The 26,205-nt window shown below is 32.5% G+C and overlaps 1 protein-coding gene, 1 long non-coding RNA gene, 1 other non-coding gene and 1 pseudogene across 3 annotated transcripts; 2 read left to right on the forward strand and 2 right to left on the reverse strand.

Annotated features, from left to right (window-relative positions):
• The first annotated feature begins 4,358 nt into the window (after positions 1-4,358).
• Positions 4,359-5,969, forward strand: LOC107925788 (probable mannitol dehydrogenase; annotated as a pseudogene).
• A 110-nt stretch (positions 5,970-6,079) lies between these two features.
• Positions 6,080-7,292, reverse strand: LOC107925793 (uncharacterized). Its single transcript, XR_001692056.2, has 2 exons — positions 6,668-7,292; positions 6,080-6,377 (listed from the first exon to the last, which is right to left on the reverse strand). It is a non-coding gene; the product is annotated as an uncharacterized lncRNA (long non-coding RNA).
• Positions 7,293-22,662: 15,370 nt separating this feature from the next.
• LOC121212032 (small nucleolar RNA R71) lies at positions 22,663-22,769 on the forward strand. The gene has a single exon (XR_005907244.1). It is a non-coding gene; the product is annotated as a small nucleolar RNA R71 (small nucleolar RNA).
• A 1,402-nt stretch (positions 22,770-24,171) lies between these two features.
• Positions 24,172-26,079, reverse strand: LOC107925779 (probable mannitol dehydrogenase). The gene is made up of 5 exons (XM_016856504.2): positions 25,732-26,079; positions 25,519-25,632; positions 24,859-25,372; positions 24,614-24,767; positions 24,172-24,520 (listed from the first exon to the last, which is right to left on the reverse strand). The coding sequence occupies exons 1-5, from the start codon at positions 25,839-25,841 to the stop codon at positions 24,315-24,317; spliced, it is 1,098 nt and encodes a 365-aa protein (XP_016711993.1). The 5' UTR covers positions 25,842-26,079; the 3' UTR covers positions 24,172-24,314.
• Between the last annotated feature and the right edge of the window lie 126 nt (positions 26,080-26,205).

Raw genomic sequence — 26,205 nt, forward strand, 5'->3', positions numbered from 1 at the left:
AAGGCATCACTTATGAGTATAATGTACGTACCTATACATATCCATAGCATATCAATTAACTTTACCTTCATCACTGCGCCTATCTTGGGACTTTCATTGCATTATTCATTATAATACCCGTTGAATTTCTCGAAAATCTCGATGGATAATCCATTTATCGTCAAGTCATACAAGTGATCATTTCAAGTACGCACTCCTTCGAACCTCACATCTTACAGCGGGATTACCAATCTAGGCTAAATCCCCCATAATATAAACTCATAGAGTATTGTCAAGATTACCAGTTCAGGCTAAATCCCCTACAACGACATATACTCAAATGAGATTGGATTTGAATTACTAATCGAGGCTAAATTCAGATCCTAATTGGATTACCCATCCAGGCTAAATCCTTAATGCACACATATTCTTCTGGAGGCTCGATCACTCAAGGAACACCCGTCTGGGCCAGATCCTTTTCTATATTTAAGATCAACGGATTACCCGTCCGGGCTAAATCCTTTTCTGCAACACATGCAGGATCTCAAGTCATGTAAGCCATGGTTTATCCATCAGATTTCCCTTTTTATTCAACTAGGATTTTCTCTTTTCATCAAGCATCTCATTATGCATAGCTAATCATGGAATGTACATCCAATTCAACACATTTCCATGTTTATTTAGACATTAGTCCATGAAATAAACATGGTATTGCATATAATTATATTTAGGCATTTGTTACAATATATAATCTTTATATCAACTAAATAAATATCCATCACACTATGCTAACACATCAATTTAAGTTCAAGTATGAACAATAATATCGTTGCATTATCATTGACATATGAACTTACCTCGATTTCGAGTAGGACTATTTATTTCGAGTTTGTGCTTAACCTTGTTCAACCTCGTTTTAAGCCCAAATCTTGTTTTCCTTGATCTATAATATCAAATTTAGCTTACTAATTAGTCACATTATTCATATGGGTCCAAAATCATATTTTTACAAATTTTCATTTTGACCCCTAAACTTTTACATATTTGTACTTTTGTCCCAATGCTCGTAAAATAATTTTTATTCAATTTCCTTGCATTTCAAGCCTATCCAAATCATTTTCATAACTATGGCAGCCCCCAATTTCCACTAAATCACCCTTTTATGACTAATTTATAACTTTTACGATTTAGTCCTTTTTAAGCATTTTTACCGAAAATCACTTAGCAAAAGTCATTTATTACATACTGAGCCTTCATATTCTACCATTAAACATCAAAATACATTCATATCATTCATGGGTACATTTTTAAACATAAACCCTAGCTCAAAATAATGGTAGAAATGAGTAGAGCATGTTACTGGGATTTCAAAAATATAAAGAACATAAAAAATGGGGCTTGAATGCACTTAGTATTGAGCTTGGAAGCTTGAAAACCCTAACCATGTCTTCTCCCATGCAATATTCGACCATAGGTAGAAGATGGACAAGAAATTTGACTTTTATTTTGTCTTTTAGTCTATTTAATGACCAAATGACCAAAATGCCCTTTTAGCCTTTCTTTGAAATTTTATCCATCCAAGCCCATTTTTGTCCAAAATTTTAGAACTTGGTAAAATTTCTATTTAAGACCCTCTAATTAAAAATCCAATTCAATTTCATGCTAAAAACTTCTAGAACTCATATTTTGCAATTTATTCAATTTAGTCCTTAAAGTCTAATCAAGCACCTTAGACATTAAATTTCTTCATGAAATTTTTACACAAGCATGTAAACATATCATAGACCTTATAATAATTATAAAATAATTATTTCTATTTCAAATTTGTGGTCTCAAAACCACTGTTTCGACTAGACCCTAATTTGAGATGTTACAGAGACCAAACATTCCATGCACCCTCAAGGATTTGAATGGCCTTAATTCTTCATTTGAAATGTTGCAATTGTTCCTACAAAGCCAATCTACCATTGGTATACATTTAGGACAAATTAAACACACCATTTGGACAAAATAAATATGTAATAAAATCAGAAGGACTAAAGACACAATGATTGGAACAAATTTTAAGGCATATTAAAACACAGCAAACTAAGACATATTAAAGACGCCCAAATCTAAGACATGTTTTAAAACACAATTAAAATGATTCAAGGACACAAATTAATTATCATGAAAAATATTAAACAAAAATATTTAAAACAAGTTGTGTAAATAAAACAACTTAAAATGCATAAATGGGCTTCAAAACCTAAAACCAGGATGTTTTGTTTTCACCGAGAAGACACAAAGAATGGTTTGGGATAATAAATGTAAATTCAATTATTATTTACTTTTCTAGGATAGAATAATGGAAATTTTTTTGGTCTGCGTCAATTTATTTTAAGTTTTTATGTGATAGCATGATGAAAATTAAATTGATTGAAAAGTATGTTCATGCATATGAATGGTAAGTATGTCATATAGCTTAGGAAAAGAAGGTTGCGTGTTCAACTACCTAAGTTTTGTTGCAACAGATGAATATTGTACTCCTCTTATAATCCTATGGGTTTTGGGAGGGAGAGGGGGAGATAGTGGGGGTGGGCAGAGGGAGAGGGGAATGGAGGTAGAAAGGGGGATGGTGGGGGAGAGAGGGACGGGATGAGGAGGAAGGGGGATGGTGGGGGAGAGAGGAACGGGATGAGGAGGTTTTCTTTTTATTTAATATTAATATAATTATATTTATTTAATATTGATATTAATGTAAGATTTAAATTTATTATTATATTTTAAGAAAATATTATTTATTTTATATATTTTATTTCTTGTCTACGATATTTTTATTTTTATATATTTTAAATTTATTATTATATTTTTTTAATTTATGTATTTATATATATTTTTTGAATTTTTTAGAATTATGATCAAATTGAGAAAATTTGTAAATTTTGAGGGTTAATTTTTTTAAAATTATGGCTAAACCGATATAATATGTAAAAGTTGAGTGCTAAATTTGTTATTATACTAATTTTTTAACTGACATGTTAGTTTGCCATTTGTAATTTTAACCGGAGTGACCAAAATGATCAAAAAGTGTAACATGTGTACTTAAATTGTAAACTTTTTATTTTGGGTGCCTAAAATGATTTTTTTTTCTTAGGTGACTATCTATGTAGTTTATCCTAAATTAAAATATGCTCCAAGTCGCTATGTTGCTTCTACATTTTAGATTTAGTCATTTACTTTTATTTCAAGCAATTTAGTCCCTCTGTTTTTTTTTTAATTTTCTAATTCAGGTCTAATTTTTAACATTTAAAATTTTATGTTAAAGTTAGGTTTGTTATAATATTGAGTTTTTTGTTACATGATTACGAAACAAGTAATTTTTTTATACTAAAAAGCCACGCTAAAGAATTTAACAAAAAAATATTATTAGCGTATGATATTATTTAATAGTATTTGATTAAATAATTTTTTTGGTTAAATTAAAATTTCTATAATATTATTTCAATTATATAGTACAAATAAATGGATTTAGTTATATAAATTATTTTACAAATTTAAATTCAAATAATTCAAAAATGGAGGTGTAATTGAAAAAAGAAAAGAAAAGAAGAAAACCAAACCCTTGAATCGTTGATGACATGGAGGATGATCTGGCAAAGTACGATGACGAACCGGCTGAGAGCATCCCATCCTAGTGGCATGGTACACATTTTAAGACTAAATGACAAAGTGAATATTGGTCAAATTTCAAGTTTCTTCTTTATTTAAATAAAATTTTACTTGATAAATTAAAAAACATAAAAAAATAAAAACTACATTTATTTTTATAGTTATAGTTATTATTGATGTTAACATCATATTAATTTACTTATTATTATTAATTATTTAAAATAAAATACTAAAAATATTTTAATTAAATGTGTTTTCAAGTTATTTAAAATTAAAATCAAATAGTAAATTTCAATAAAAACAATCAAGCAAAAGTGAGGTATCAAATTTTAATATAAAATTAAAGTAAAATTTTTTAGTTCAAATTCAGAAATACAAAGGCAAATATTAAAAAATTAAAACATAGTGGTAATTATTAAATAAATAAATAATTAAATTGATTAATAAGTCATATCCATATAAATTTATTACTTTTATGCATTGAATTTTTTTAATAGGCCATCCTTGACGTCTCCATCCATAAAAGTGCAGAGTCGGGTAGTATAATATTGACTTTTGGATAGTTTTCGTTTGGGCATAAATCATTGTTCGGGTCACTCAGTACGTCAGCATAGCCCCATCTTCTCACACACACCATGCAACACAGCACCAGGTATCAGGTTTTGAGCACCCATTTGCTTTGCTTTGCTTTGCTTTGAAAGAGTTGAAATAATTATACGAATCCAACAATGACAAGATTGGTAGAAGAAGAGCACCCTAACAAGGCCTTTGGATAGGCAGCTAGAGACAGTTCCGGTGTCTTGTCTCCCTTCAAATTTTCCAGAAGGTTTTTTATCATTGAATAGGTTCCCATGTTTGATCTTCTTCAAAAGGGTCTGTGACTGACGTGGGGTTTGCACTTGCAGGGCAACAGGAGAAAAGGATGTGGCTTTTAAGGTGCTTTATTGTGGGATATGCCATTCCGATCTTCATATGGCCAAGAATGAATGGGGCATGTCTGTCTACCCTTTTGTCCCTGGGTATGTTTCTCATTCATATGTTTGGTGCTGCATATTTAATGACAGAAACTTGACAAATGCAACTATATAGGAATCAGAGTTAATTGGTCAACCTAAACAATATATATTGGATGCAACTATATATGAATCAGAGTTAATTGGTCAACCTAAGCAATATATATTGGATGCAGGCATGAGATTGTGGGTGAAGTGACGGAGGTGGGAAGTAAGGCCCAAAAGTTCGACGTTGGAGACCGAGTTGGAGTTGGGTGCGTGGTAGGATCATGCCATTCCTGTGTAGCTGCAAAAACAATCTTGAGAATTACTGCCCCAAATCTATACTTACCTATGGGGCCGAGTACCACGATGGAAGTATTACATACGGAGGCTACTCCGACACTATGGTTGCTGATGAACATTTTGTCGTCCGCATCCCTGACAATCTGCCTCTTGACGTCGCTGCTCCTCTGCTTTGTGCTGGGATTACAGTGTATAGTCCATTGAGATATTATGGACTCGATAAGCCTGGTTTGCATGTTGTTGTGGTTGGACTGGGTGGATTGGGACATGTTGCAGTGAAATTCGCCAAGGCAATGGGGTCCAAAGTTACTGTGATCAGCACATCCCCTAGTAAGAAGAAGGAAGCTTTGGAAAATCTTGGTGCTGATTCCTTTTTGTTCAGCCGAGACCAAGATCAGCTTCAGGTTTCAATGATTTATTTTTTATTAATAATGATGGGATTCTTTCTTGTGAGTGCATATGTTTATATATAAATTTCTAAATCCTTTACTCGATCGGTGTATAGGGTGCTAGTGGCACATTGGATGGAATCATCGACACTGTGTCTGCTCAACACCCTCTGTTCCCATTGCTTGGGCTGCTGAAGTCTCACGGGAAGCTTGTTCTTGTTGGCGCTCCAGAGAAACCACTTGAGTTGCCTGTGTTTCCTTTGCTACAAGGTAACAATCTGTTGCTAATATGTTTTCATAAGAGTGATATGGGATCTCTAGTTCTCCATCGATTTCTTAAATTCGAGTCAAGATTAAATGAGTGCAGGGAGGAAAGTCGTAGGAGGAAGCATGACTGGAGGGGTGAAGGAGACTCAAGAGATGATTGATTTCGCAGCTAAACACAACCTAAAACCTGACATTGAGGTTATAGCTATGGAGTATGTGAATACTGCCATGGAACGCCTTCTAAAAGCTGATGTTAAATACCGATTTGTCATCGACATTGGAAATACATTGAAGGCCACCACCTCTTAAACTATTTTATCACACTGTTATACACAATACAAATTGGCAATAGCAGTCCAATTGTTCTTATGTTGCGCTAATAGTTTTAGTTTTCACCTTCTTTGCATGATATTCCAAAGCCAGACAGCTCTTATGTAATGGGTTACCATCAAATAAATAAATCATTTTTAACTTTTTTTTACTTTGGAGATGTAGTGAAATGGGCAAATTTCGGCCCGGGCCTAAAATAAATGAAACCCAATGTCCAAATTACAAAATAAATAATAAACTTAATACCCAATTAAAACCCAATTATCAACCTAAAAAAACACTAAAACCATTACAAATTAATCCAATACCCAAGCCTAATTCAAAATCCTAGCCCAACTATCCTAAAAAAAATTTCAGCAAGCTTCCCTAAGCACCCTAGCTTTGCTGCTGCCGCAAGCTAGGCCAACCCCCTGGTCGCCACTTCCTTGCATGCCACCTCCTCCACGTGTCGCACGTCTGACACCTGCAATCAAGGGAAACACGCAACAGCAGAAAAACCAAATAACAAAGAGACAAAAAAATAGAAATCAAAAGATGGTAGTTTCAACTATAAAAGCCATGATATTTCAATGTATTTCTTTTTCTTCTTTTTCGAATACAAAAAAATCAATAAAAAATTGAAAAATTTCCAAAGGTGATTACCTTTTTTTTATTTTTATTTTTTGTTCTTAAGTTTCTGTTATCTTTATTTTTATTTTCTCTTATTTTTTCCTTTTTTATGCAAAAAAAATATAAAAAGAGGCAGGTACTTACCTCCATCGGTCTCCTCGTCGCCTGAAAAAGTCTACTTCGCGTGACACAGGCCAGTAGCCACAAGGGCAGCGCGGTGGATCGCCGAGAAAGCCTATTGGCCAGATGTATGAGGAGACAAAGGGTAGAGGATGAGAGAATTCCAAAGTTCTATCAGTTTTTTTTTTTAAACTAAAGGCTGAAAATGAAATTTCAAAAAAAAAAAGACTTTCATAAAACACTGAAATGACTAGTTTCATTCAACCTCCCCAGACGCCAAAACGGCGTCGTTTTGGGGAGGCAGACCCGAACCCAACCCGCTCCACAAAAGGGATCCCTTTTTTTTTATTTTGGGTTATTTTCCAAAATGGGGCTTCCGCTTTTGCTACGTGCTTCGATTAAGTCCCGCCTTTTTTTTTCTTTTTTAATTCGACCCTTTTATTTCATTTCGCATTCAATTTAGTCCCTCTATTCGCAAGTTGGAGTAGTGCACTTAATAGGGTTTGGGATATTTTCTCAATTGACCCCTCGCATGTTTCAACGCGTTTCAAATTCGTCCTCTGCTTTATTTTTTTATCCAAATTTCCCCTTTGAATTTTATTTAGATTTTAATTTAATCCTTTTTATATACTTACATTTATTTTATTCAATTTTGGACCCTAAATTTTATTTTATTTGCAATCAAGCCCTTATTCATTTAAATTTGGACTCTTTGATTTTTTTTATTTATTTTAAATTGTTTTATTAAACTGTTTTAAATTTTTTTAGATATATTATTTTAAATTATTTTATATACTATATACTTTAAATTGCTTTATACATTATTTATTTTAAACTTGTTTTATGTATTATTCATTTTAAATTGTTTTATTATTTACTTTAATTTTTTTTCATATATTATCAATTTCAAATTTTTATATGTATTATCTATTTTTTATATACCATTTATTTTTTTAAGATGTTTTGTATATTACTTATTTTAAATTTCTTTTTACATAATATTTATTTTAAGCTCATTTATATATTATTTATCTTAAATTATTTTACATATTATTTATTTTAATTTTTTTCCCTCGTATATTATTTATTTCAAACTTTCGTCTATATTACCTATTTTAAAAAATTTCTATACATATAATCTATTTTTAAATTTTTTTGTATATTATTGATATTAAATTTATTTTTTCACATTATTTACTTTAAACTCATTTATTATCATTTTAAAATTTGTTTTTACAATTTATTTATTTTAATTTACTTTATAACTTTTTTAAAATTGTTATATATATTATTAAATTCATTGGTCTTTGATTATTAATGTTAGTATTTAAATGATGTATGTTGTGAGACAATTGCAATTGTGTGTTCTTTAATTTGTTATTCGTGTTCATATTATTGTCATTCGCTTGTGTAATGTTGAATTCATGTACCATTGTTCTAGGCTCATCACTATATTTTATTTCCTATCATCGCCTCATGAATCAAGCCTCGTTACATTTATTCAATAAATCATTTTGTTTTAATCTAAACAAATAACGTACGTCGTTTAAATATCATACTCGCTATTATTCAAAAATAAAAATTTCAAAATAAGGCAATGTTTCGCGTTTTGGAACATCGAGGAATTATGCCCTAACTTACAGGGTTTCAATTTTCTCGTTGATCCTAAATAGCCAAATATCTTTTCGAGTTTTAAAATACATGGAATTCCAATAAAAATTAAAGGCAAACTTATTCTCGAGGGTGCAAAGTGTCGCGTCCTAACTCACGGGATGTGACGTTTTTATTACTTCGAGACGAGAGAGTCTTTAACATCTTTTTGATCTAATTCAAGCATTTTTAAAATCGATGTTAATAAAAAAGGATCGTATTTTAAATCCATTCCCGATTTTCAACTTTCGACATTAAGACACTAACTAATCAATTCGGTACCAATTTTGGGTATGACAAGGGTGCTAATCCTTCCTCGCACGTAACCGACTCCCTAACTTGTTCTCTCGAGTTTCGTAGACCAAAAACACCGTTTTAATAAACTAAAACATTTTATTAAAGCAAATGTGATCCGATCACACCTAATAAAAATCGGTAGCGACTCCCATTTTAATCTTCGCTTTCAAACAAAGTCGATTCCCGTTTTCAAAAAAATGGTTTCGACATGTTGTATTTCTTTTCTCTTTTATTTTCTTTTAATTTTGAATTTCAACCTTTTAATTTACAAAAATTGAAAAGATAGTCATGATTTGGTTATTGTATTAGTCCTAAGTAACATTATTAAACTTTGCTGTTAAATTGTTTGAGGGAAAATCAATTGTTCAAAATTCATGCTTTGAACAACATCTAAACTAATCTCTCAATTTTTATAAAGGGATGAAATTCATTATTGACCTTTTAATTCTTTGCGTCTCATTTGTATTTTTCACTTTTTAAGATTATTATTTAAAGTATTATTTTTTGGTAGTAAATTAAAGTATTATTTAATTATTTATTATTGATCTTCAATTAGTTAGAAAAGAACCAAAATATATATAGAGAGAGAGTTATTTATCACTAAAAATGTTATTTTTCAGCGAAATATTTGAAAGAATAAGAAGAAGTAATTGGAAGGAGAGGCTAATAGAATGTAACATCCTAAAATATTTGATGTCCTAAGTGGCATTATTACGGGTAGGGTCCAATAAATTTTCAGAAAATAGAATTTAGTTAACTCTTTAAGTGAGATAATGGCTTAAGTGATGAATGGACTTGTCAAAGTAGACATATGTGCCATTTTTTCCATTAGAGGGGGCAATTTAGTTATTTTACGAGTATTATAATTAGAATTTATAAATTTGAAATACTAGATGAAGGGATTAATAAAAGCCATTAGATCATGTTTAGAAATAAGTGGGAGATAATATACATGGGTTATGTTGACCTTTGACCAGTTTTTACTTTTGACAAATAAAAGAAAAGAAAAATCAAAATTTTACTTATTCTTTCTCCATTTGCATTGTCCACCGTAGACACGAAGAGAGAAATTTCTTCCACCTCCATTTTTGTTTCTTTCATCTTTTCTACTCAAATTTTCACCATCAACCTTAATTTCCTCTTCAAACCTTACTTGAAAATCCTCTTCAAATTTTCTACCCAATCATCTTTTCCTTACTACTATTAGTAGATAATCTAAACATTTCCTTAGCCTAATCGAAAATGAGCAAACAATTTGAAAGACTAATATGTCGTTTACCAAGTCCAATTGGGGAGATACTTTATCTTGAGCATCAGAGTGGATGACTCGCAGAAGATAAAGACATAGATGTTACTGACTGGACTGGAAGTACGTCGAGTAGGACCTAAGTAAAATTGATCTTAAATTTGTTTATGGATTTATTCACTTGTGGTGTTCATAGTGTGATGTACTAGAATTTGGAAGATTGTATTAGCCATTGGAATGGCCTAATAAGCTATCAGAGTTATAAAATAGTCGTATTAAAACGTTTGTTTAATTTAGAAGAAAATTTAGTTAAATTTTCAGAAAAAAAACTCATGAGTTAATAAAAACCAATTAAGTTATACATTTTCTTATAATGGTGATTTCCTTTGAATCTTAGCTAATTCCTAATATATTTATTACCCAAAATTCAGTTATAACCTAGCAACGAAAAGTGACGTTCAATTTAGTTTTAATTAAACTAAAACATAATTACTTAGTGCATAATCCAATCTAATTCCAAGTTAATTATCCTAAATTCAAATAAAAAATTATGCATGTGAAGTAACCCTAAATCTGAGCCCCATGCCACAATATAAATAAAATAATTTAGTTTCGAAATAACATGAATTGTAAAAATAAGCCTAATAATAACATTTTTCTTATAAATAAAACATTTTTGAGCCCTCCGTATGTCGTGTCTGCTCCCTAACCTCGTGGGTTATTTGTAAAGAAGGAAATAAAATGGGAGTGAGCTATGAAGAGATGTGTGAGTTCCATCACAAGAAAATTAGTGCAAACGATTATGCATATAGAAACATATCAGATAGAATATCTCACAATAGTAATTTAAAAATATCGATATTCCAGATCACTCAACAGCATATATATGACATCTTAGAAATCTCATAATTGTATGCACATACTTTATGAATGCAATACAATTTCGATTTAACAGAAAATGTCCTACTTCACTGTTACACACCATAATAGGAATGCCTCTGAACTCTAACTAGCTACACACCGCTATGTAGCTTGAACCACCAATGATTTTCAAATAGACTGCTAATGGCTATGGACACACAACAAAAACATTGCAGATGGAATTTGTCTATGGTTATGGGTACACAACAAAAACACTATAAATGGAATCTACCTATGGTTATTGGTACACAACAAAATAATACAGATAAAATCTGCCACTGGCTGCCGATGCGCAAAATGTTGGCAGGTAATAGGAAAAACACTACTGATGTGTCACACCCTAACATTAGTAGATCCGAGAAAAGGGGCCAATAGACATGCATATTACCTATTTTTGCTTACCGTGGTAGCATAGTATGCCATTTTACAAATTTTTAGAAAACTAAAGTTTGGCACATAAAGTATCCGCATGCGGAAGTATCTAAGGATTTTATCTCCGAGTATTCTTCAACTGAAGAAAGAGTACAACAAATGAAGAGTACACCTCAGATTTTTGTCTGAGCTTGAAGCGCCTACTAAGTATATTAAAAAAATGTGGGGGACTAAAATGTCTTTAAGACCACACCACATACAAGATACGGCCAGGGTTATGGTACATTCAGTTTGCTCGAACATTATGCAATTGAGTCCTGCAATAAGATTAGTTAAGAGTTAATTGAATGGACTTGACTACTGTCATTTCGGTCACATCAGGTGATTCATCTTGAAGGTCTCTAGATTAGGCCACGCTTAAAAGGGCCCAAATGCAAGATGAAAATGTTAAAGCCCAAGCAATATCTTACATTTGGACGTTTTGAAGCCTGAGACAATTGTAACAACCCGTTTTTCAGTGGTGTCAAAAACAGTGGTTTCGTGGCCACCAAATTTGACGAGTAAGTTTGTAAATATTACTATTTAATGTTTATGAGTCAAAGATGGTTTTAAAAAGGTTTTTGATATAGTGATTTTTGTTATATAAGCGAGTTATTAAGTTCAAGTGGTATGACCCTAAGGTCAAATGGTTGTAAAAAAAGAGGTATCAAGACCTTATTTCTATAAACCGAGTCACAAAGTGTCATTAAGGTGGTATTAAAGTTTCGTTGAAAAATTTTAACGTTTAATTAATTAAAAAGGACTAAATCGTAAAAGATGTAAAATTTGATCACTATTTGATTTGAGTGATTAAATGGTTAATTGAATAAAGGAAAAGGGATTTAAATGGTAATTAGACCATTCAATAGGTTAGTGGACAAATATGGACATGACTTTGGTGTTTTATTTATTTATTAACCAAGGGTAAAATGGTAATTTGATAATTAATTCAAATACATAAAACTAAAATGTTTATTAATCTTTTATATTGTCTTCTTCACTGAATGGTTAAGGGAAGGAAGCCATTTTTATACCTTCAATTTTTGACAAGCTTTGAGGATAGCATGGTAGGTGATTTTGACCCTATTTTTAATAATTTTTATGTTTTTGAGATCGTTGCAACTAGGTCCAACTAGCCCGTACCTTTTATTTTGAAACTGTTAAAGATTTTGAATGTTTCCATTAATGATCCTTGTGATTTTAGATGTTAAATGATGAATTTGAGATATTATTTTTATTTAAAATTATTTTATTAAGTGATTTTTGATGAATTTTTTGATTAGGGACTAAATTGTTAAAATAGTAAAAGTACAAGGATTTAAAGTGAAATTAATACAAATATTGACTTTTTTTGGTTCCATGAACATTCGGCTAAGCTTAAATTTGGAAAAAAAATGGTTAATTTGCATGTTTTAGGCTCAAGGACTAAATTGAATAAAAGTTAAACTTTAGGGGCAATTTTGTAAAAATTTCAAAATGACTTAATTTGATAAAATACATTGTTTTAATATCTAAATTAATATATTTAATTAAATTATTAATTTAGATCAAGATCAGGTGGAAAGTCAAGGAGAATAAAAAATTACCAAAATGCCCCTATACTTTGACATTTTTGCAATTTAGCCAGGTAAGTTCGTATGAACTATAACCACTTAAATGTGAGTTAAATTGATTTTTTAATGTGCTATTATATTGTACATGAATTAATAAATAGATGTTATTATTCAATTTATTATGTCACGAAACAATAGAAATTCAACGAGGTACAATGACTATCAAGCCTCGTTTGAACCTTAGGAATTCGTAGGGTACAAGTGATATGTCATTAGAGTTTACATGATTTCGGTTCTGGACTTGAATGTCCTACTGATGGCTGAGGTCCGGCATCTGTTGCGGATACTCCACAGCTCGTGTAAGCAGGCCCATTTTCACAGCTCGTGTGAGCACACTTATTCATAGCTCGTGTAAGCATATATGTACATGAATTGATGAATTACAATTATATGAGTTAGCACACTTTGTGTGAGCTATCCCGGGATCCAACGATATTCTATTTGGTTCAACAAGCATGAATTGGAAAGGAAACGGTAAATGTTCAATATGAGCAAATACAGGTATACATGAAATGTATTGAAATGATGAGATACATGGTAAGCATGTTATGTTATGAAGGATATTATATCCAATTGAATCACATACAAGTATAATGGTTATCCATGTTGAATTCATGTGAAATATGTTCAAGTATGCTAATTATGTATTATTGTTTGATGCTTAGGCATGTGCCAAGCTATTGGTTGGATTGTATTATTTTTTCTTATAAGTTATGCATTGAAATGGTAACTGCCCAAATGGAAATATGCTTCTGTTCATGAAAGAATGGTAGGGTTTAAATTATGTAATTTCTTATGAAATGGTTTATCATGTGGTTAATTCCAAAAGAGCTATGTTTAAATGCACTAGCTTGTGGCTACATATGAAACGAGTGTGGAAAGGTAATGAAATAGTAAGTTGATACTTGAAGTGTAAAATGATGGAGAAGAGAAAGATGAGTTGAATTGATGTTGTTATTTAAGCTAAAGAAAGTAAATGTAATGGAAAGTAACGAAAAGCAAATGAAAATAAGAAAATTTGAAAGGGTTTGAGATTTATAAAATCCTACTATGTAAGGGATGATATGTGTATGTGATGCTGTGGATTTATTCACTTTGTGAGTTGTTGAATATGGTTTCATAAATCTTGCAGTACTGGTATAGTATTATTCTTGATATGTATACATTTCATATTTGAAATGGATTGATATGAATAAAGTTTATACGAGCTTACTAAGCATTCATTGCTTACGTAGTTGTTTTTCCTTTACTTTTTAGATTGTTGGAAGCTCTATCGGGTTGGAAGCTAGTCGGAGATCCATCACACTATCCATCGATTTTATCGACAAATTTCTATGCTTTGGTCACGGTTATAATGGCATGTATAGGTGGACTATGTCTAATGTGTAATTGATGAGCTTGATATATATATATATGTCATTTTGGTTGATGATTATGGCATGAAATGTTGCTTTGGATTTGAGGTGCTTAAGGTACTATTGATAGCTTGTTGGTTGTGGTTAATATGGTCAAATTGGTGTATGTTTTGAAATGACCAAAATTGGTATGGTTGTTATGTATCAATTATGTTATGTTTTGACATGAAAATAGGTTAAGTGATAATTGGTTAAATATGCACATGTATAGGTGTTTTGGTTGTTAATATAGCCATTATGTTTTGGCTTGAAATTATGGTGTTTTGAATGATGGATTTTTTGTTATATTGGCATGTGTATGTGACCTTATAAAGGTTGATATTTTGGTATATGGTGCTTGAATTATGAGAGTTTAGAATGGTTAATATAAATGCATATTATGAGATGTTCTTTAATATGCTTGAATATGGTCAATTTGGTATAGGGAATGTAATTGACATATGAGACTATTTGTGCTAATTTTTTTGTTGATGGATATGAAATGGTAAATTTAGTATAATGAATGTAATTTTGATATGTGAATTAAGCGGTAAGTTTTGGTATAAAATTTGCTACAAGTTGGTTGTAAATATTGGCATACTATACATTTGTGTAATACATGTTAAATTGTTGTAATTAAGGTGTCTTTTGGGCATATTGGTTGTATGATCAAATATTTATTTGGATAAGTTGTTGCTGCATGGTTTGGTGCACTTTGAAATGCTTGTTCATATATGGTAAAGTGGTTCTAGCTGTGTGCTTGCTTAGGTAAGAAAAATGGCTTGGAAATGGCCTATTTTTAGTCCACACGGCCAGAGACACGGGCATGTGTCTCAATCGTGTGTGACACACATCCATGCTACATGGCCGTGTGTCTCCTATAGCTAACAAAAGGTTACAAGTCAAGCAGTTACACGACCTAGCATACAGCTTGGCACACGAGCATGTAAGGCTATTTGGAAGGGTACAAGGCTTGGCATACGGGCGTGTGGCTTGACCGTGTTAGCCAAGTCAACGAGTTACACGGGCACAAACACGAGTTGTGATATGGCCGTGTGTCCTTACTTCGAATGTCCACATGTCCTGAGACACGGGCGTGTATCTTAGCTGTGTGAGTCACACGGTCGTGTGGCCCATGCAGTTTGAAAATTTTCATCTTTTTCCTAAAAATTCTATATGTTTTCGATTCAGTCTCGACTTGTTTCTAATTTGTTTTTAGGGCCTCAAGGGCTCATATAAGGGACAATATGTATGATATTGATTGATTTTGCTATGATTGATGTAGTGAATTGGGCCAAGTCCAAATCCTATTCTGGTTCACATGGTCAAAGTGTTGGATGAGCAATCTAATGGGTTTGAATTGATTATTCGGCCATCTTGAGCTTTTAGACCCGATTCTAGTTTTATTTAATAAGTTTGCATATTGTTTTATTTCACAAATTTAATTATAATCTTTATTTCAATTATGTGTTCAGTCGTTACATGTTTTTAGTCGTGTGTTGCTTTCAATTGGGTTTTTTATTATCTTGTCATAGTTATGTGTGTCATTTATTCTTGTTGAGAGTTGACCACCTCTGGATGTACAGTAAAAGATATATCGATTAGGCGATATCAACAAGTATACGAGTCCAATTGTAAAGTAGTTACAACAGAGTATGTTAGTATTCTGAGAATCGTGCCTAAGGGAGGCTAGTGCTAAATCGATTTTAACCTAAACACTAAAATATCTAATTAGTATTTTAATTTAGTTATAGTACAAATGTACAAATAAAAGTAGTTTTTAAGGTTTTTATAATATTAAAATGAAATAAAATAAAGAAATAAAATTCAAAAGATCAAATAATAGAATAAATCAAATCTTATTATGGGTGATTAGCTTGCTTTGTTAATCCTCATCAATTGTTTCTTCGGGTTCCTCGTCAATCAACTAGTCGCTATCCCAGTAAAATCTTCCGATAATAAGTTGGTAATAACTACTTCTCTTCTAACCGCACAATTCAAACCGGCTTGGGGTGAAGGTTTTCACAGATAAGCTATACCAATTTTGGGTTAATTCCCACATTGATGACTTTCTAGGGTTGTCATGCCTAGGGTTTTAAGTTCTTCTTTTCCCAAACAATTGATCCATTGAGTAACCCTACAAAATAGTTAATAGATCATACCTCCACTCGCTAATCCCCCATAGAAGGATTAGTTCCTCATGCCTTTCATAAACAATATGGAACTGATGTAAAGAGAGAACATGATAAATGAATTGAAGTGTAAGTTTAACAAAATATCTGATTTGTATAAAAGATGAAAATGAATCCACAAGGTTTGACTGTCTCCACAAATCAAATCTCTTGATATCAAATAAAGAACAAATTGAAAATAAATCTCAAACCTAAGAAGAAAGAAAAGCTAAAATAAAATTGAAAGTGAAATTCTAAACTAAGTAATTGGGTCCACAACATGTGACAAATGAGCCTATTTATAGATTTCAGGTGGCCGTCATCCTTAACCCCAAGTTAGCTAACGTTCCTAGGCTTTAAGTTTGATTGTGCAGACTAAAATGCCCATTGGCTTGTGTTTAATTTCGTTCATATTCGATGTTATGACACACCAGGACTTGTGTTGTGACATAGGAGTCAATATACTCCTCTTAGGATATCTTCAAGGGTATGCTATGACACCTTTAGTCTATGTCGCGACATCGAAGGTAGTCTCGTGATTTCTCTAGTCTGCGTTGTGACATTAATCATTTCATGTTGAGACATAGTGACCAGCATTTGTTTATTTTACCTTCTAATGGTCTACTGCAAACTTACACAGTTCATTAGTTCCCTCTAAGGCCTCATACAGCCTCTAAGGTCAATAAGAGACTCAATTTGCACATTTTATTAACTTAAAGGAAACTTAATAAAACATAACTAAAGCTTAATGAAAATGCTTGTCTTCAAGTCCTAAAGTGAAAAAATTAGTTTAATCTGCTACAACGAATTACGTCAGATTAAACTCTCCCACACTTAAGTCATTGCTTGCCCTCAAGCAACACAAACAAAAACAAGAAATAGAAAAGACGTCCCTTGAGAAAATTTCATAGAAGTATTGACCTTGGAGCACATGACTAGGTATTTCATATTCACGAATAACTTTAACATGATGAATAATTAATTTACCACTTTTGACCATAAAACATTTAAGTTCAGTATGTTACAAATATACAAGTATTGAGGGTCTCACCAGTAAGGATCCATCAACAAATCATACAAGTAATTTGATTATCCGAACAGAATACAAATAGTCGTTTATCCAATTGTTTAATTTACTGTCCATTTATGCATAAGGATATTTAGGTCACATAGGACTTTTCGATTTGTAACGTTCTAAGGCTTAGGACAGGTATGAAATTTAAAAATAGTAAGCATCAAAAGGGTTGCAAATACGAAAATAGTTTGGCACATCATATTGATCCCTATTCTTCCCCCTGTAGTGACCCTAACCCGCTCACCGCCTTATTTCTCCTTCTCACACCTTCTTTGTTTCTCCACATACGAAATCATAGCATAACATACTAACTACGACTAGCCTACGAGTTTTGATGCACTACTGAACGAGTTTTTATTATTCTTGTGACTTTGTCATTTTCTCCTTCAATTCATCTCACTCATAAATGCTTTTTTGCTCTTCAAGAACTTTTTTTACTCGTCTTGATTTTCTTTTTGAATAATTCTTTTGTTCTGCACTTTTTAGGCTAACCTATAGTTCTTATATCACACTAATCTTCCCTATTTCACTCTGTTTTTTTTTCAAAATCCATCGTGATATATCTACTTAACCCTTAATACGTATGGTCAGATGTCTATAGTCGTGTAGTGCAGGACCAAAGAAAAGGGCAAATACAAATTAATGTTTCAGGCTTGGGTTGTAATAAGGTTCATAAAGAAGTGTCAACAGGCTCAAAAATTGTTACTAAAGGTGATTATAAATAGGTTAGCTTTTTGGCTTTGGATGTGTTCCAAACAATGCCTAGGTCATCCCTTAATATCTCAATATGCGCAAATTTAATCAACCAAACAAACTCAAATTCAACCATTTATCATTCATACTAGCATGCTTGTTTCATTGTATTTTCTATATCATTTAGTACAGTTGATTGCTTAATGTCTATTCACAGTGTAACATATAGAACTTGGTAGTCTAAGAATAAAAAAATTAAAATCATCTATCATGATGCCAACTTTATTTGTAAATACAAACAACCTATGTACATGCTCCTAACCAATCACTTGTATTTTTACAAGCTCAAGCACACAAAAGACAAGAAAAAACAATGAAGAACGTAAAAATTTAAAACAAATTTTCTATGTTACCCCCCACACTTTAGTTGACACATTATCCTAAATGTGTAGCCCATAAAAAGATAAGGAAATAAGTTACCCAATTGATCGTGGCCACTCCAACTGTTAATAGTGAGGGCTTTTTTCTTTGCTCGTGTAAAGCTCAAATTGTTGTGTCTCTTTTGTTTTAGGTCCCTACATAGAAAATTTAAACAAAACACAACATAACTAAGGACCTACCTACTCCTACAAAGTTAAATTAAAATTGTCAAAAAAATTAATATAAGTATTTAAAAACAAAATTATAGTAATGTTCAATCATCTTCCTCAAAGTCCATCTCTTCATCTCCTTCTTCTTCCTCATTAAAACAAAATGCAACATAACTAAGGATCTACTATTAATCCTACTCCTGCAAAGTTAAATTAAAATTTTCCAAAAATTAATACAAGTATTTAAAAACAAAAATTATAACAATGTTTAATCATTCTCCTCAAAATCCATCTATTCATCTCCTTTTTCATCCTCATCCTCTTCTTCCTCTTCACTTTCATACACCACTTCTTCCTGCTTTAGATTTGTTGGCCCAAACATGTCAGGTGTATAATTGGGGATCCTGATGTTGTTTTGCCAACGAATTCTTGAAAAATTGGCTCCGACTCTTGTATTAGCTCTGGATGACTACTCCCACCAACATCTTGTTGAGCTTGTGTCAACCTCTATGATGAAGTTAGTGTAGCTGTCACTTCTTGTTGTCGTTTGTTCCAAACTTTTATTTATTTGGCTCACAGCTCTGTGTACTATTGGAACATAGTGTCACCGATAATACTACGGGAAGGTTTCAGCGACTGCTTGGTAAATGTCATGGGTACACCTGCCTTTTTGCATAAGGTCATCACTAAGTGATGAAAGAAAACTCCCACTTTCTAGCCACTAATATATCTTTTCATGTTTTGCTGGACCCATCTACCAATACATACATGCTTTTTCTTGAAAATAACATAGAGTAGAACAACTAGAAAGGTATTAACATTAGATATGTTTAAAGCAGGGAAGATTCATGTGCATACAAATTGGATCCACATTTTAGCCTCTGGAAACGTAATAGCTTAATGAAAGGATGTTGGGATATTTGTACTTAGGCGATATTTACATTCGCCTCTTCCTTTAGTTAAAAAGTTTATAATGTTATCCATATATATGTCTTGAAAATACTCTAAGTCAGTTTCATCAATAAAATCTTTTTCATAGTATGAAGCATTATAGAAGTCACAAATAATTCAATGGGTTACTCGCACTTCCTTTCCTCACACAAGTACCATCTCTCACGTATGGCCTTTGGTGTTTCTAGACTCTTGGTCTCGTAAAGATGCATAAAACTCTTGAACAACAGGGACCACAACACTATCTTTCGGGATCATCCAAAAACATTCCGACCTATGGTATCTAACCAAAGCCATATTTCCTTGTAAAGAATCATGGATGGATCAAATCCTCTCTTGTATAAAGGTTTTTCCTTGAATTTCAACAAAATATTTTTCAATATTCAGGTTTGAAAAATTAGAGGGGTTTGGAACCATCAACGATTTCAATTCATTAGTTCTTCTAACTTTTCTAGGAGGCATGTTTAGTTCTACTAACTAATGAAACTTCAAGCAAGTGAGTTTAATGGAATAGTAAAAGTTGAGATAAGAACCCTTAACCTCATGTTAAATGTTGGATTCCTTGTCACACTTGTTTCTTCGTTGTTCCTTGAGATGTTCCTTGCATCAAATAAGACTAAAAACATAAATTTTTCCAAGAAAATCTAAAAAGAAAAAAAAGAATAATGAATTTTAGGGTTTAAGTAGTTTAGAAGGTTTTAGGAATTTAAATGATTAAAAGATGTTAAACTAAAGGTAAAATATGGTTTTAGGCTATAAAATAGGTGTTTTGTTGGTTAAAAAATGGGTAAAGTGGGGTTTAAGCCATCGGGTTGTGCAAATAGGTCGGGTCAACCCTGTAAAAAATTACAGCGATGTCGCGATATCCTTGATGTCACGACATAGGGGTTCAATGTCGCGACACACTTTAGATTTTGGAATTTCTGAGTATATTGGTTTTGATGTTGTGACATTGAAAGTCCGTATAGCGACGTCGTAAGAATTTTCTCAATTTTGTTAAAATTGCCTCGGTGTTACGACACTAACTTTGTTTTTACTCAAAATTCCATTTTCTAGAGTGCTATAGTTTCTATAAAAGTCAAAGTTAATGAAAATTAAAAACTATACTAAATAGTTAGCTAAATATATAATAATTTACAAAATTTTAGCATTAATTCAAATAATTTAAGTTTTACTTTTGGATTCATCTGATAGTATCATCAATTCACAGATGGACGATCCTTTCATTCTATCAGTACTAGCCCATCATCCGTCGTGCCATTCCACTTTTGCCCACTTGTCCCTTTCCTTAAACATGTTTATTCGTGTTGTATGTATAAAAGGAAGTATATCCCTTGACTTGGAAATGTTAGAAACAAATAATTTTGGAAATGTTAGAAATAAATAATTCTTTGCACTATTCCCCTAACTTCCTTCTACTTTCCTTGCTTAGTTGACGACCACATTTAAAGATTTTAGTCTCACCATTGATTTTCATGGTTAATTCTTTTTTTTTTCTAAATCAATAGTGGACTTAGAAATGGCTAGAAAAGGTCTACTGTGTAAGATTAGTATATCACGATCTTATTCAAAATCTAAAAACACAAAATCAACTAGGATAATGAAGCTGCGCACTATGACTAACACATCTTCCAATACACATTTTGGATGTACTAAAAATATTTTCAGCCAATTGTAATGTTATCTAAGTAGTTTTGAGATCCCCTTACCTGAGTTCTTCAAAAATGGATAAAGGCAATAAATTAATATTAGCTCCTAAGTCACATAGTGCTTTATTAAAATGAATGCTCCCTATTTTTATGGGAATAGTAAAACTTCCCAAGTCTTTCAATTTTTGGGGAACTTGTCTTGAAATAATAACACTATAGGAAGCGCTTAATTAACTTGTTCACCTACCTTAATTTTCCTACGCCTAGACATAATTACTTTTAAAAATTTAGCGTACTTAGTAACTTTCTCAATTAACTCAATTAAAGGTAGGTTAACATTTCATGTTTTGAAAAAGTTCAGAAAACTTACAAACTCATCTTTATCCTACTTTTGGTTTTCTTCTAACCTTAAAGGGAATGGGATCTTTACAATGCAGAGTCTTTAGTTATCTCTTTTTCTGGCTCAATCGTCGGTGCAATTTCTTCCTCTATCTCTGGTTGATCTTCAGTCTTTAAGGATTTCTCTTGAGGGTTATCAGTATTCTCCATATTTACCTTTGGAGTAGGGTTTTCTGGGCTACTTAGTACTTTAACTGATAGGAGTGCTATTGCTTTCACATGCTTATTACCTTTCCTCTGAGGATTATTTTCTGTATTGTTGGAAATATGTCTCAATTTGTCTTTTGATGTCACCCAACATGCTCATCAATTGACTGACTTGATCTTCAAGTTTAATCAATGTTCTGGTTGAGTTGGTGCACTCAAACTGCACCTGCTTTATGTTCGTTCTCATTGACTGCATCTCTTTCTCGATCCTATCCAGACATTGACCACATGTAGTATGGTCACTTGGGTTGACCCTATCCTGAGGTTTCTGTAAATAAGGAGGTTGATAGTTAGTATTTTTAGCTTCGTTCGAACTAGTACCTCCTCATTGGTTTCGTCCCCATCTCAGATTAGGGTGATCCCTCCAGTCGGGACTATGTATTTGAATAAGGGTTTCCATTCTTATTTCTGATATAATTCACATCCTCGGTAGAATTATTGATGTAGTGGAAGAGTGGTTTGTCTCCTCTATACATAGAAAGTGTATTATTACCAGATTCAATACGGTTAAGTCTATCCACTAACTGTTGATACTTATCACCTTCTTGGACAACTTTTACCATAGCGGTTTTTGGCCATATGTAAATCGTTCAATGGGCCACTGACAGGAGTTCAACGCCATGTTCTCAATGATTTCGTACGCATCCTCGTACGTTCTGTTCATAAGGCCTCCTATTGCTACTTCATCTAATCCTAATTTTACATTCACATCCAATCTGTTATAGAATATATGCAATCGCATCCACTCAAGGAATCCATGGTGCGGATATTTCTAAATCAATGTTTTCAAAAATTCCCAAGCCTCATGAAAACTTTCTCCTTCCATCTGTCTAAAGACAACAATTTCTCCTCTTAGTTAAACATCCAACAAATCACACACTCAACAATCAAAAGTTTATACTTTAAAGATATACTTAACATTCCAAATCATTCAGTTCATCACAACTATTTTACCATATTTCAAGTTAATTTCATAAGGCATAAACCTAATGACCAAAAGAATTTATAATGAAAACCTTAAGTCAAAGATATATATCATATTTACATAACCACAAAGATTTCCCAAACCAAATTTCAAACATTATCAACATGATCAAAATAGCCAAAAGACTTCTAATACATGTCATTTATAACCCAACATCAAAAAGACCAAATATTTTATAGTGATCAAGGATGGATAGTATGTATTCGCTCCAACTTGATTCCAACCGATCGAGCTTTCCGATGATCTGCAAGGAAATAAAACAACTAACGTAAGCAACTAATGCTTAGTGAGCTCGTACAAATTTAAACATATCTTACCAAACAAGAATCAATTTATATAATTCATGCACAATTTATAATAAGCTCATGTAACCATTCAATTCCCAAACAAACCACAATTCTCACAAGTTAGTAAATTTATATACATACGAAACATATAATCACACCATTTCATTTAACATCCATCAATAATCTATGCAAGTCAAAACATTCATTTCATGTTATAACATGTGATACATGGTGCGAACATTTCTGAATCAATGTTTTAAAACGTTCCTAAGCCCCATGAAAACTTTCTCCTTCCATTTGTTTAAAGACAACAATTTTTCTTCTTAGGTGAACAGTTTTACTAATAGGGAATAATTTACGAAATATTAAAATAAAACTATAATATGTTTTTACAAATTATTGAAAAAATTCCAACAAATCTATAGAAAATTGAGAGAATTGAGTGTTTAGAGAAAATGGAAAGAGTTGGATTTGAGTGAAAAAAATGGAAAATGGCATGAGTATTTATAGGAAATTAACGTTACCGTTGGGATGTTTCAAAATTTTACCGTTGGCGCATTTGTATTTTTACTATTGGAAAAATTACCGTTGAAGGAAAGCTTATCCAACTGGACGCGCTTTCACACACTCTCTAAAACACGATCTATTTCCCTAAATCTTCAAAAAAATCAACCTATATAACCAATTAACAAACTTATCCAATATATAAGACTAATTTAGTTGAACTATCATCACATCTTTAAATGAAATTGAAATGTAAAATTGAATTTCTTAAAATTCTTTTAGTGTTTATAAAATTTGAAACTCTATTTTTTTTTATTCAAACAAATAAACTATTTTTTAGATGAAATTTATCTATTAAATTCTTAATCCAGACTCAAAGCAAAAAGTGTAAATAGAATAGACTGTATTTGATTTGACAATTCACTATAGCGTCCAAATTTAATAAGATACGCTAGTTAAAAAAAAAGGAAAAAGACTACTATGTATGTTCAAACAAAGATCATGAATGATTTATTTATTGAATTATAACATATTACATATTAGCTGATATTGCAATATCTACTAGTACAACAAAAACATTTGGTCCTGTACTTCCAATTCGTTATCCAATAATAAGAATAAAAGCACTTCAAGAATGAATTTTCAATGTATTTCCAATGTCGATCACAAATCTATATTTGACATCCGCTTTAAGAAGGCGTTCCATAGCTGTGTTCACATAATCCATAGCTATAACTTCAATGTCAGGTTTTACGTCATGTTTAGCTGCGAAATCAATCATCTCTTGAGTTTCCTTCATCCCTCCGATCAAGCTTCCTCCTATTACTTTCCTCCCTGCACTCAATTATGACTCTAATTTAAGATATCTTTGGGGAATTTGAGATCCCATATTACTCTTACGAAAAGATATTAGCAACAGATCATTACCTTGGATTAAAGGAAACACAGGCAACTCAAGTGGTTTCTCTGGAGCACCAAGAAGAACAAGCTTCCCGTGAGACTTCAACAGCGCAAGCAATGGCAGCACAGGGTGTTGAGCTGACACTGTGTCTATGATTCCGTCCAATGTGCCAATGGCACCCTATACACCAAATAAGGAACTTAGAAACTTATATACACTCACAAAAAACCCCTCATTAATAAATCATTGAAAGAAAGAAAAACATATAAACCTGAAGTTGATCTTGGTCTCGACTGACTAAAAACGAATCTGCACCAAGATTTTCCAAAGCTTCTTTCTTCTTATTCGGAGATGTGCTGATCACTGTGACTTTAACCCCCATTGCCTTGGCAAATTTTACTGCAACATGACCGAGTCCACCCAGTCCAACCACACCGATGTGCAAACCAGGCCTATCGAGTTCATAATATCTCAATGGACTATACACTGTAATCCCAGCACAGAGCAGTGGAGCGGCAGCATCAAGAGGCATGTTATCAGGTATGCGGACACTAAAGTGCTCGTCAGCAACCATAGTGTCGGAGTAGCCTCCGTATGTAATAGTTCCATCATAGTACTTGGCTCCGTAAGTAAGTACCATTTTGGGGCAATAGTTCTCAAGATTGTCTTTGCAGCTATCGCAGGAACGGCATGACCCGACCAGACACCCAACCCCAACACGGTCTCCAACTTTGAACTTTTGGACCTTACTTCCCACCTCCGTCACTTCACCGGCAATCTCGTGACTGCATCCAATATATATTATTTAGGTTGACCAATAAACTGTGGTTCATTGTTGCATGTGTCAATTTTTTGTCATCAAAGTAGTATTAGCATATATCCATGGAAATTGTTAGTTGATATATATAAAATATAAGAATGGAAAACATACCCAGGAACAAGAGGGTAGATGGAAGTACCCCATTCATTCTTGGCCATATGAAGATCAGAATGGCAAATCCCACAATAAAGCACCTTGAAGGCTACATCCTTCTCACCTGTTGCCCTGCAAGTGTCAAACCCCACATCAATCAAACACCCTTTGACAAGGGAACTGATTCAAAGACAGAGCAATGATAAAAAGTTTAAGGAGAAAAAAGAAAACCTTCTGGAAAATTTGAAGGGAGAGAGAACACCATAACTGTCTCTGGCAGCCCATCCAAAAGCCTTGTTAGGGTGCTCTTCTTCTGGCAATCTTGTCATTGTTGGATTCATAATTATTTCAACTCTTTTTCTAGCTTCAAAGCAAAGCAAATGCGTGCTCAAAACCTTATAAGCAGCTTTGAGGGATGGAAGCTGGTTATTTATAGCGCAAGATTTAGTGCCTACGCTGACGTACTGGGTGAGCCAAGGGTGAGCCAAAGAAGGATCTAGGGCCTTAACCAACTACCCAAAGCCAATTTGAAACCAGAGACTGTTTATCAATCACATGGTTCACATTTTCAATTTTCTCAACTCAGCCCAGCTACCTTTTTTTACATTTTAGATTTTTGTATGCTTCACATATCCAAACTCTTTCCCTTAAGAATTACTTTAAATGTATTTATTATTTCTTTATATTTTTTAAAGAATTTTTAAT

Source organism: Gossypium hirsutum, chromosome A12, assembly GCF_007990345.1.
Source record: "Gossypium hirsutum isolate 1008001.06 chromosome A12, Gossypium_hirsutum_v2.1, whole genome shotgun sequence".
Classification (NCBI taxonomy): Eukaryota; Viridiplantae; Streptophyta; class Magnoliopsida; order Malvales; family Malvaceae; genus Gossypium; species Gossypium hirsutum.